The sequence below is a fragment of the Aspergillus melleus genome, assembly GCF_016097325.1.
Source record: "Aspergillus melleus strain CBS 546.65 chromosome Unknown contig3, whole genome shotgun sequence".
NCBI classification, from domain to species: Eukaryota; Fungi; Ascomycota; class Eurotiomycetes; order Eurotiales; family Aspergillaceae; genus Aspergillus; species Aspergillus melleus.
This window is the reverse complement of record NW_025763372.1, coordinates 1,753,444-1,765,802: the sequence shown is the minus strand read 5'-3', so window position 1 is coordinate 1,765,802 and position 12,359 is coordinate 1,753,444. Positions and strand designations below refer to the sequence as shown.

At 51.3% G+C, this 12,359-nt stretch overlaps 6 protein-coding genes across 6 annotated transcripts; 1 reads left to right on the top strand and 5 right to left on the bottom strand.

The window, feature by feature from the left end:
* Positions 1-1,272: 1,272 nt before the first annotated feature.
* On the top strand, positions 1,273-1,595 carry LDX57_005639 (mitochondrial 54S ribosomal protein bL33m; the record flags this gene model as incomplete). Its single annotated transcript, XM_046087327.1, has 2 exons — positions 1,273-1,285; positions 1,426-1,595. 2 exons carry the CDS (start codon positions 1,273-1,275, stop codon positions 1,593-1,595), a joined length of 183 nt encoding a protein of 60 aa, XP_045943294.1.
* Positions 1,596-2,190: 595 nt separating this feature from the next.
* LDX57_005638 (uncharacterized protein) lies at positions 2,191-3,717 on the bottom strand (the record flags this gene model as incomplete). The annotated part of the gene is made up of 1 exon (XM_046087326.1): positions 2,191-3,717. The coding sequence occupies one exon, from the start codon at positions 3,715-3,717 to the stop codon at positions 2,191-2,193; it is 1,527 nt and encodes a 508-aa protein (XP_045943293.1).
* A 158-nt stretch (positions 3,718-3,875) lies between these two features.
* Positions 3,876-5,406, bottom strand: LDX57_005637 (uncharacterized protein; the record flags this gene model as incomplete). The annotated part of the gene is made up of 2 exons (XM_046087325.1): positions 3,876-4,602; positions 4,652-5,406. 2 exons carry the CDS (start codon positions 5,404-5,406, stop codon positions 3,876-3,878), a joined length of 1,482 nt encoding a protein of 493 aa, XP_045943292.1.
* Positions 5,407-6,036: 630 nt separating this feature from the next.
* Positions 6,037-6,501, bottom strand: LDX57_005636 (uncharacterized protein; the record flags this gene model as incomplete). Its single annotated transcript, XM_046087324.1, has 1 exon — positions 6,037-6,501. One exon carries the CDS (start codon positions 6,499-6,501, stop codon positions 6,037-6,039), a length of 465 nt encoding a protein of 154 aa, XP_045943291.1.
* A 707-nt stretch (positions 6,502-7,208) lies between these two features.
* Positions 7,209-7,817, bottom strand: LDX57_005635 (uncharacterized protein; the record flags this gene model as incomplete). Its single annotated transcript, XM_046087323.1, has 2 exons — positions 7,209-7,525; positions 7,613-7,817. The coding sequence occupies 2 exons, from the start codon at positions 7,815-7,817 to the stop codon at positions 7,209-7,211; spliced, it is 522 nt and encodes a 173-aa protein (XP_045943290.1).
* Positions 7,818-8,776: 959 nt separating this feature from the next.
* exg2 (putative exo-beta-1,3-glucanase) lies at positions 8,777-11,349 on the bottom strand (the record flags this gene model as incomplete). The annotated part of the gene is made up of 3 exons (XM_046087322.1): positions 8,777-9,191; positions 9,247-10,259; positions 10,318-11,349. 3 exons carry the CDS (start codon positions 11,347-11,349, stop codon positions 8,777-8,779), a joined length of 2,460 nt encoding a protein of 819 aa, XP_045943289.1.
* Between the last annotated feature and the right edge of the window lie 1,010 nt (positions 11,350-12,359).

Sequence of the window (12,359 nt, the reverse complement as noted above, 5' to 3'; positions counted from 1 at the left end):
CCCATGAGCCAGATTCCGTCTCAACCGAAGACAAGGTCCGATATACTCGGATATCAGCCCGCCGGATACCCTTCAATACCTCAGTGAAAGGAAGGAAACCGCAGAGACAAAGATGCCAGAACCCAAACAGAGACCTCAATAACTACTGCCGAAGTACCAGCAAGATCTACTTTGATAATGCACGACTGCCTTGATTAGAGCCCAACTCCCCATAGACCCAAACCCACCGTCCCCATGGTCCATGCATTTTTGCATGCATGCATGCATGGCGCATCAAGATCCGTCTTTTCCCTTCATTTCATCCTTCCGCTAACTCAGTGGATCAAGCCATGCACGATGTGCGGCCGCTATCCAAGCTTTTCCAACCACCCATCAGGTCAGCTGGTTCACCGAACACCCGGTGGATGCCACACCCGTTACCCACCACACGGCTCATCCGGCGAGAGCAGCTGCAGCTAGGGAATTCCTGCAGCCGGATTCAGGAATCGAAAATCAAGGAGGGTGGTTGCGGTTCGACGGCATCTCCACAGTTTGTCGTCTTGCCGGCGTCGGACGGATATAGGCAGCCGGTAACTAGCACAGCGAACGGTAGGCACTTTGCTATCTCAGCTGGAACCTATGCTATGCCGTGTTACTCTTGGGAGGCCACGTTCGTCAGTCAGTCAACGACGGGTGTGTTACTGCGTCCCCGACAGCCGACGGTATCACGATGTCGACGCTAGGCATCTCCATTCAGTGTACACGACGAGTCAACGGCGGATGTACTGCCGGGGTGGTTATTGGCACGTAGTAGATTGGTAGATCGACCATGATGTAGTCTCCGGAGAATGCGACGGTCGTGCTAGTGGTAGCCACAGGTATGCCATGCTCTGATCCAAGCGCCATCAAGATGCAGAAACCGGAAACCCTGTCCGCGTATCAGCGCAGAGTACCTCAGCTAGGATCAAGTTTTAGTTCCCTTTGAAGCCACAAAGCACGAACAGACGAGGGCACACTGAGACATGTAGATCTCCCATGGATAGACCACGAGACAAGCGAGAGGGACACCATCCGGACACCATCCAAGCCGCGTCGACGATCATCCATGACTAGCGGTAATTTACTGCCTGAGGTACCTCTTGACGCCAAGCCTTTTCTGTCAGCGTAGCCAAGTCACGTGCTTCCATCCCGGCCTCGCCCAAGTTTCTCCGCCGGAAGCGCCCCGTCGTCAAAGATCGAACGGCTTCCATCCCTCCCTCTTCATCCTCGCGTCCTCTAGTCCAAGCCATCACCATGGCCAAGAAAGGTATGTGATTTCGCAATTTCTCGCCTACCCTGCTCATACCCGGGCTTCACAATCGATCGTCAAAGTATCGTGGTGTGTCAATTGAATGGCGCATGCAAAAACTGCGATTCAAGACTAACATATCCGACTCTATCCTCTAGGCAAATCGCGTACCCTCCCCGTTCGGCTCATCTCGATGGCCATGACGGGCTACTTCCGAACGATGATCAGACCCCGTGCCCACCGCCCCTTGAGCATGCTCAAGTACGACCCCGTCGTCAAGAAGAAGGTGCTGTTCCTGGAAGCCACCAAGGGCGGCCGTAACCGATGAATTACGATCTCTCAACTCTTTTTATTCCCCTCCCTGTTTCTCGTTCGATCGGTCGACGATTTGGTGCCTTTGGGGATGGGTTTTCGGAACCGCGCCTTGACCCGGCTGAGTGCGTGGTGCTGAACTGGAATGCAATGGAGAATTGTCGGGTTGGCGGTTTGGTTCCCGAGGGCCCTGGAGTCGATGCTTTCGAATGTTGTTACTCCTGTATATTAGGCGGATCATCGGTATCGGCAGTATCGAGAATGGCGTAGACCTTTCTACGGTTCTTGCAAGCAGATGTATCTATATCGGTTTTGCATTCTGGCGTTTTAAGCAGTACAATCTGGGTCAATCAACATTTTCGACATATCATATAATCATAACACCGCTCGTGCGTTAAATATCAACCTGCAACCGTGGTACACCCCGTCAATGTCAATCAAATTACGCGGATATTCGGACAACAAATAGGCAAATTGTTACAGTACTTGGATCCGAGACTCGAGATGATCCGGTCATGTCTCGTCTCGTGCGTTACTTCAGGTTTCTTTGTTGAACCGAGCGTTATACCGTTCCCCTATGCGACTTAGCACCATTCAAGCCACCAACATGGTTACGTACCTCGTGCCTTGCGGCCCCGAGACCCCCGTGTCCATTTCCCACTGTTCGGGTGATCAGCCTGCGCGGATGGGTATTTGCTGCTGCCCGAGGCCAAGCTCGCAGGGCTCGCTTTGCGCTCCGGATACTCGGAGGAGCCCTTGCTTTGTGTTCGTGTAGCAGACGAGGCCGCCGAGGCAGTTGTCTTTCGGATATTACTACGGGAGCGACCTGGGCCATCACGATCGCTGGTCTCTTCGATGCGAGAAGAAGATTGTTGGCGAACCGTCTTTTCGTGCTTGCTTGTATAAGAGAGCTGTTGAGTGCGACTGTAGGTTCGTTGATTTGTACGGACCAGCTTTCTCTCTCGTGGCTTGTTCGTTCTCTCAAGGAACTCGTTTTCATCGGGTGCCGGATATTGGCGCTTTTCGTCACCTGCACCTGAATCTTGTGATTGAAACTTAACTGTCTTGTGCTTTGTTGGCAGACATTTTGTAGGAAGCTGTTCTTCTATCGGCTCCGCACGGACTACAGATGGCGCATCTTTGCCTGTCGGGGTTATTGTTTCCCTCGTTTCTTCAACCGGCTGGGAGTCGGCAACCTGCGAAGCTGCCCCCTCGGGTTCACCAGCTTTACCTGTCGTATCTGGCGTCCCTGAAGTTCTGTGTTCATTGGGTATCATACCGGACATGATGGCAAAATCGACAAAGCTCTCTGCAGAGGTTGAGCGACGGGCTGGAGATATCTGTTGCCGGATGCTTGAAAATGGTATAATACCGGCGGATGACTGCGAATCAGGAATTCCTATGTTTCGACTGACTGGCTGGGAGCTTGCAACATTCAGGCCTTCTTCGTTTGGAGATGAGAACAAACTCCGTTGGATGCTTTCGGTCCGATAAATGAATTCCGTTGTCTGAAGAGCCCCTCGGGCTGGAGTTCTGCAGTCCCCTTGGGACGCTGCAACGGAAGGAATTTCTACAGGAACATCGGAAGTGAGTTTGACCTGAGAGCTTGAATCCATAGGATGGCAGTCAGTGGACTTCTTCAGATCTCCGAGTTGCAATAAGTCATTCAATAGGGACCATGCGTCCGTAATTGTCTCCTGTGATGAGGTTGAACGCATCTGGTCCAGTGTTTCCTTGACATTCTTCATCCGGCTTTCTGCGTCCTGAACCCTCCGAAGCAAGGCGTATATCTCGGCTTTTGCATTAGACTTCCCAGATTCTAGGTTCTCTTTGGCGGAATTTGCTGCTGATAGCTCGCTTACCAATGACTTGCAATGTTCATTTCTTCTCAAGTTATCGGCTTGGAGTGATTCAAGCTTTGCCTCTAGTTCGAGTGTCGCCTTTTGAGAGTCATTCTTCGTTGTACACAGCTCGGCAACAGCACTGGCGAGTTTCTCTTTCTCTATGTTTAGTTCTTGCTGCAATGTTTCCACTTGGTCTCCATTAGCAGCTTCTACCTCGTGGAGTCTCCTGACCTCCCCCTCTTTCTCTGCCAACTTCGCGGTATTCTCAGCATGCAAGCTCTCAAGCGTTTGCATTTTGCCTTCTATATCCGAAAGCTACTAAACTCAGCATAGTTCGTCATAGCAATCTAGGTAACTGACCGCAATTTCACTTTCCGCCTGCTTCTGCTGGAACAACGTTTCTTTTTCAGCCTATACATCATTAGCTAGTGCCTCGGAAAATAACTAGATCGTCACACAATCTCTCGATGGGAGTCGGCCAACTGCTCCTGCAGCTTAATCAAATGTCTTTCAATCTCGGACTTCTCTTGTAAGGCCCTATGAAGCTGCTGTTCAAACCTCTTTTTGTGTTCATCTCGGGCAACGATGCTTGCCCTGTTCAGCTCCTCGCGGACATTGGCCTCAATGGTCTTCGCCTGATCTTCGAGCTCGATAATTTGAGACTTGAATTGTTCTGCGTGAGCTTCAGTCTCATCAACTTTGCTCATTGCTTCAAGTAAGGCATTGCTTGTCTTCTCATTGTGACATTCTTTATCCTTGAGGGTTTCTGCTGCGATCTTGAGTTCTGCGACGAGATTCTGCACCTGGCGCTCCAGTTCAATCTTCTCTTGCGCATGCATGCAGGGTTCCACTGGGACGAGCTCAACCTTGTCTGGTATCTTAATATCTGAAATGCTCTTGCCAAGGTGTTCCATTTGCCGCGTGATATCAAGTCCCTTGTCATCTATTATCTTCATAGATGAATTCAGACTGTCAATGGTCGGAATGATAGCCCCAAGGCTTTCCTGCAAGGTGCCGCAGCACTTCTCGTTTTCAGAAAGCTTTTGAAGTATAATCGAGCCAGTGTTCATACTATCCGCCAGATATTGAAGCTGCTCTTTCAGCTGTACGGCTAGGTTGTTATTGGCTTTGGAGCCCCCGCGCATTTCGCTGGTGATCTCGAGCCCGATTGCATCAATCCTGCTACGGTGGTAAGTAAATGTTTCTCGAAGGATAGCTCGCAACTTACCTCATTGTGAACTCTCTGATAACTTCTTCTGCCCGCCGTACATCAATCATCCCAGCGGAATGGCTCTCATTCAGCTGCTTGAGAGAGACTAGACATTCATCGAGAGCAGTACCAAAGATTGAATGAGTGTTGGATGCAATGGATTCCAGCTGTGAGCCAATGTTCTGAAACTTTGACTCTAGAGTAGTCATAATCGCAACCTGGTTTGATACCACCAAACCAAGCCTTTTGCCCTGAGCAGATGTTTGCTGTCGAATATATGATTCCAACGCGGAAGATCGCTTTCTCTCATGGGCCAGTTGATCCTGGAAGACCTTCACTCGGTTCTCAGTATCCGCCAAGCTTTGTCTGAGAGGTTCAGTAGTGTGCACCGTTTCCGAAAGACGGCTTCGTCTCTCGTCAAGAAGGTTGGACACTTGCACAATATGCTCTTGAGCACCGGCAATGCTAGCTTCTATCTCCTTTTTCTCCTTGTCTAGATGTGTTTTGGTCAACCTGAGTTGGATCGCTTCTCGACGAAGAACTTTGTAATCTGTCCCAAATTCATTGAGAAAGCCCCGAAAGTTGGTGAGTTTTGCTTTCCAGGTTTCCATTCGTAATTTATTTGTGTTCAATTCGGCTTCTCGCCTGTGCAGATGGGTCTGACAAGCCTCTAGATCTTCCCTCAGGCATTTGTTCTCCTCTGTCAATTCCATGACGTGGATTTGCATCTGCTCTTTGACTCTGGACGCGGCTATTTCACCTTCCTCGCGCATTTTAACTTTATTGATGAGGAGCTGAAACAGATGCTCTTCTGAAAGTTGAGAATGACCTTTCAATGCGCTACCTTTTGAAGGCACTGTCTTTTCATTTGACCGACGGCGCTTGGCCATCCGACCCTCGCTTATCAAGGACACCGGAGGATTATGGACAGGGGAGTCGTCTTCCGTGGCTGGCTCATCGTATTCGGCGGTCACAACAGAGCGCGGTCTCTTTGACCCTCTACCAGAAGGCCTGGGAGGATCTGTGCTCCTGTCACGGGCTTGGTATAGTCAGTCTTGCTCTTTGAGTGAAGAGTGTGCCGGGCTGCTGTGATGGAAGCAGACCAAAGTATATCGTATCCGAAACCAAGAGGAATGTGAGCAAGCATACCTTGCTCTCTATTCTCTATCTCCATGATCTGCGAGGTAGCTAAAGACCGCGAGCGATTACCTCCCGCACTATGTGTACGGGCTGATGGGGTTTGATGGTTATCAATTCCATCCGTGACCGAGCGGCTCTGGTAATCATTGAGTGGCACCTGTTCATGTCGCATTTGCTCTTCTGGTGGTCGTGGTTCTCTGATGCTCTGCTGGCTCACGCCGTGCTGGCGGCCACTTGATTGAGGGAAGCGTTGCCTTGGACAATCAGCACCATTTCCAAACATCAACCATGGAAGAATACCTCGATCGCCCCTTCCATTCCTGACCACTCTCAACACCTATAGACTGCCGTTCCTCATTGTCGTGGACGGAGGGCCCAGACAATTGTGCTTTAGGGTCTCTCAATACTCGTCTAGCAGACGACTGAATGGAAAACTGCTTCCCCTGCCGCAAGGGCTTCGCAAACGAGAAGGCAGAGACATCAACCCCAGAGCTCTGGGGACGTTCCACAAGAAGAGGAGACGCGGCCTTTGACCGGCTTGCCCAGTTGGCGTCTGTGGGTCTGTACGTGACTGCGTCTAGGTTTGGAGAGGCAGGGGTGTTGGTGTCCGCTATCTGTACGAGTAAGAGCTCGTCTTCCTCGTATGTGTTGGCCTCACTGCGGATGTCGTGCTCCGAAGGAGTTTCACTTGGTATCTGAGGAGCTACCTGGGATCCTGGGTCTTCCATAATGGAGACGGTGCTGCGCAATTGATATCTTGTCACCAGAGATCTTGTCCTTCCGCTCGAGTTGATAGGTCTGACGGTAGAAAGTGATGAATAGATGTAGACGGAGATGAATCGGTTGATGACAGGAGTGAATTACAATTGAATAACGTAAGGCAGCAAAGAAGGCAGGCGAGGAAACAAGTCCCGTGATAATAATCCTAGTTATCAAAAGGGAAGGAGCACGTTGACGCCTGAGATCGAAGGCAGCCGCAACTCGGACAACAGAGAGAGAAGATCAGTATTACAACATGGAACCTACACTGATGTCAATCTGTTCATCAACATTTGACCACAAGAAGACTATTCGATTATAAAGTACCAAACAATTCAACCAAACTCCCAAACTCCCAAGCTCCCATAAACTCATAAAGCAGACAATCATCGTATTCCACACCAACCAACCGTCACTCTCAAGCCTCCATACCCTTAGCAGTATCGTCCGGGATACCGCCAGCAGCATCGACATTCGCCCTACGATGGCCAGAGCCTTCCTCATCTTGATACGCAGCTACGCAGCTGCAGCTGCAAGGCTAGCGTCACCCGTCGGTCTTGTCCACCTTTATATCCCCTCGCCTCCAACTTGGCTTACATATCACCATGGACGCCTTACAGCCCCACCTGACCTTCCATAGACACCATCGATTCCAAACACACAGATCAATGAATCCTCACTTCCGACCAAAAGCGAACATAGATCCCCAAGTCCTCGGCTTCGCGCCCGCGGAAGCCTCAACCTCCGTCACCACCGCATTCTTCTCCAAATCATCGTCTCGGCCACAATTCTTGACTCTTTCATCCGTGGTTGTCTTCTTCACCATCGGATTCAGACTTGACTGCGACGGCGGCTGTCGGAGCTGCGACCTCGAGAACTTGGGCGTCAGGGGCGTCTTGACGGCGTCGACGACGTGTCGCGCAGATCGACGCAGGGTTTCTCGCATGGCCCATTGGCGGCGCTTAGCGACGAAGAAGAGAGCTGCGGAGGAGACTGTGCGGATTGGTTAGTGGTCGTTCATCCTTGCTCTTGACAGGGTAACTAGTGAAGATGAAAAGACAAGGGTCAAGGGTGACAAACCTCCAATAACGACAACCACGCCTACTATTGTGCAGAGGACGATCATTCCTGTCGACGACACTCCCACGCCATCGTCAGAGGGCCCTTCTGCTCCGGCTCGGTTTTGGCTCTCGACATCATTGCCAATATCGTAGGCCGTGGAATATGCGACGAGCAGACTGATCGCGAGACAGTGATAGAAGAATGTAGATGCTAGTGACGCCATTTTCGTCGGCGTTTTAGGACAGTAGAATGGAAGTGATAGACAATATTGAGCAGAGATAACGTGAGCAACGATAAGTGCTCAAAACGGTTTGAGGTGTGACAATCAATGATTCTTGACCTTGCAGCTGATATATCCTGACCCGCGTGGAAAACGTCAACGAGATCAGACAGACCCAAAGAAACAAAACACAGACGATAGGTAAGCTCTAACCCCCTCATCCATCCCAGACAAGACCACACAACCACTATATAACTCCTCGTCAACACCCACACCAACACACCACCAAGAAACACAAGGCATCAATTAGGAAACCTCCTGCAAGCCAACCGCCCGTAACAGGGCCAAAGCACACCAATCCTCACCTCCCAACACACAGTCCGTTACAATCCTGCATCACGAACTGGGCGCAGCGGACAAGGTGACAGGATTCGACGATGCCTGCAGACCAGCGAATCATCCCTACTAGATCACGGTGACAGTGTGATGTAGGCGCCGGTGCCTGTGATTCCCGCCTTGGCTGGTGAACGGTAAACGGGGTCTCATCCAATGAGAGTCGGCAATGGACCGCCGACGGCATTCAGTCCCTCGGGGTTTCTTCTGTGTTTCAGGTTGAGTGACAGGCGGGTGCAGAACTTGGCTGCAGGGCTGAGTCGTGGGTGCTGGCGAATCATGGGTGCAGTTCCTCTCGTCGATTGCGTTTCTTCACGATCTTGGGCCCTGGAGAAAGAGCATAGCCTAGTCTTGGCGTCAACTAGGGCATTTGTCTCAACTTGAACACTAAATAGTAGATACACAAGGGGGTGACTTCTAAAGTCATGGGATTGCATGCTACGTACAGCTCCCTGAATACGTTGCCGATGAAGCCATGATGGGTCATTCGATTCTAGACATATACACATAACCAAAAACTATACAGAGAAGCGCCATGCACACAGCTAGCTATCTATGCACAAGGAGGATCAATAATTCTCTGGCAAATCACCAAAGCTAGGAATATCATCCCCACACTTAAAATCAGGCGCGTATGCCTTCTTTGGCATAAACCCGTTCTTCCAAGCGGTCTTATAACTCCACTGCGCGGCCGACTCGGTATGCCACGTCCAGTAAAACCAGCCCTGCGCTGTTCCAAAGGCGGACATTTGGGCTTCGGCGTAGGTCTGCAGCCATTTCTTGTAGTCATCTGAATAGTCGGCGATGTCGGCGTTGGCGTTGGTGCAGTCGCAAGAAGGGCCGTCGTCGGCCGTGGGACAGTAAGCGGTCGAGTCGGTCGTGGAGAAGGTGCCTTCCCAGCGAGTACCACGGCCGACGTTGTTGAGATACTTTGTACAGTCGGTGTCGGCTTGAGACCATTCACCACAGATGGTTGGTCCCCAGCTGTTCGAACGTTAGTTGCTGTTCGTTTGTGCATTTGAGGTGATCGGAAACTTACCCTGCGTCTGTGGTGTTGATTTCCTGGATCATGTGGTACCAGTCGTTGCAAATGAGTTTGATTCTGTCTGTATGTTTCAAGACGGTCTGGCCGGTGTTGAAGATCGTGTATTGGTGGGTGTCCAGGAACATGTTATCGGGGCGCGTTTTCAGCATCTTCTTCCATTTGCTCAGATTCAGGAAGCCATCGTGGACCACGACAAATGCATCAATGCCATTGCCCTGCACCAGTTTGGTGGCGTCGGTCGTCCAGTTAAGAACGTCCTCCACCGGCAGTGAGAGCATGAGTGGCTCATTCACCAGACCATAGATGGTGACGATATTACTATATCGGTCCTGGGCAAAGAACTTGGAGATCTTGTCGTGAAACTCGAGAGATCGTTTCCGATTGACATCGCCGTCTGTTCCGTTTAACCAATTGATCGTCCCCTCGCGGCCACTATGATTCCAACCGTTCTGACTCCCGGGAATCCCGTGTGGATCGAGATTAACCCGCAATCCATACTTTCGACAGTATTCGATAGCCCGCAGCAAATATCTCCACGAAATTTTCGCCACGTAGGGGTCGCCGTCGTAGGTTTCCACCGCCCAATACGAGAACTGAATTCGAACATGGTCGAGTCCTGCATCTCTGATATCCGCAAAGTCCTGTTCCGTGATGAACTTGGCATAATGTCGCTCGATCTTCTTGGGAGCCGAGTCTCCAAGTCTCTTGGTGAGGGTGTATTCGTCGATGATGCCGTCTCCAGATGAATATTTGTCGAAAAATGACGGAACGATAAACGGCTCGATCGACAGCCAGCCACCGACGTTGACGCCACGGATCGGCTGCGAGCCATAAGGGAACCGCTTATTCAAAGGAGGGACGTGCTCGTTTGCCCTTGCGGAGTCGTCCCATGTGGAGTTTAATCCCATGATAGGAAGGCCACCCACGGTTTCATTCGTGAACGTCACGTTGAAATCGGTCGTGTCATACCAAGTCCATGGATCAAGGACTGTATCTCGGGCATATTCCTAAGTCGCACGGTCAGCTCTAGCAGGATGGTCCATTATAGAAAGGTGTCAGACGTACAGGAATACTATCATGGCTCTTGCCATTCAGTTCGGAATTCGCAGGCGCATCGCCATCGTCATCATCGTCTCCCCCATCGGCCGAGTCGGACGAATCTTTATTCTTTTTCGACATTACCACCGCAACGGGGATGACAATCGCAAGTATGATAATTAGCAGAGCAATGGCAATCCAAATCCATTTCTTCCGTTTCTTCGAGGTCTGGCCATCACCGGAGCCATCCACAGTATCACCCCAATCTCCCTCCTTCTGCCATGTACTTTCCGTTGGCGGGCCGCCGCCGCCGCCACGATGCCGAACATTCATGTCGGGATTTCGACCCTCTTCCAAGTATGCGCCGGACACGATTCGACCTTTCGACTGCCCTCTAGGCGTCTCGTCCGGGAACGGTTCCAGCATCTGGGATTCCCCTTCCATCACGGGGCGCTTGCGTGGTCGTTTCCTCTCCGCTCGAGAGTCGCCCGTCGTGCGAGATCGTTCACCTCGGTCTTCTTCATCGTACTGTGAGCTTAGCTTGGCCAGTGCATCAGCACTCAGAAGATGAGACGCACTACTAGTCGACTCAGTACTCTCATGCTTCGATGCCGCAGCACGCCTCCTTTCCCTGCGACGCCTCCGCTCGGCATCGCTCTCTCCAGCGCGATCCCGGTGTCCCCTATCCCTGTTTTCGTCGTAGGCCCGGCGCCTGTCTCGGTCGCGAGTCCTCCGCGGCGACGTAAGTGGCGATGCGTTCGTTCGGGGCCTCTCTCTGCGTCTGCTCTCTTCACGCGATCGTCTCAGAGGCACTCCAGGATCCTCCGGGGCCATGTCATATTCATTCGCGTCGTGGGCATCATGATCGTAATAGCTGCGGGGTTCGTAATCTCGTGAGTCGCCTCGCGAATGGCGATATCCGTGCCGTCGGTACCGGCGCTCGCGAGGGTCGTAATCAAAGTCGTCGTCATAATCGTCTTCCCGGTATCGACGGCGCGTGTGGTCGGAGCCCGGCTCGCGGCCGCGAATGCGGTCTCGACTGCGGGAGTGACTCGGCATACACTCTTATTTTGATCGGAATGTGTCAAGATATGGTGTTTTTCGGGGGTGCGATGAGTGGAATGTTGACCCCGCCTGTTTGGTTAGAAGCAAGTTTCGGGGAATTGGTCGCGTTCTAAGATGCCGTAAATCGAAAGGAACCAATTGCGCTCACGGCGAGAAAATCGCACAGAAGAAGAACATTGAATGGAATTGCTGACAAGGCATATGGCGCGAGACAAAAAGCAAATGTTGCAGGCTCCAGCTTTAAGTGCTCCCCCGCTAGGGAGCAGTCCGGCCTGTTATACTCAAAACAGTAAACAAACCAATCCCAGACTAATCCAAGCTTCCAAGGAACTCGCGTCGGTAGGCTAAGAACTCAGCTGCAGATGGACCACAACTCCGCAGCACCGGTCGCTCTTGAATGGGCCGTTAAATTAAACAGCTTCTGCAAATCATGCACAATGGCTGCTAATCCCTTTTTTTGTTAATTGCAGTTGGCTGGGTTCTATTTTGGTCGCGAGGGATTCTGGATCCGACGATCCTCAAGCCAGTCCCTGGCGGTCGGTGGAGCAGAAGGGAAGATGGGGACAAGTTGCGCCGCAACAAAGGCGGTGAATGGGGGATGTCTGAAGGTCTGAGACAAGACAGACTGGTCGCTGCCAACATCTTGGCCTCTCCTCTCCTTTCAGCTGCCAATGCCGTACTTCAGTTGCCTGCATGTCTGTGCGAGAAGGAAGTTGGAATGGGTTATCAGGGAAATTGCCTAAGGAATGAGCGGTGACTTCCCGCACCCAACCAAGTCATGTGTCATGGATAATCCAGCCTATATATTTCACCTTAGGTATGTATGCTCTGAATGAGTATGGACAGAATATTCGTTAGATACAGATAACAACATGGAACAGTATGAACTGTAAATAAGAAGGGAAAACAACAAATGATAATGAGAAAAGAAAACAAGTCTATCCAGCCCTTCACGTATATCTTCATCCATGAAGTCTTGCATCAGCCACTTCCAGGCAATGACT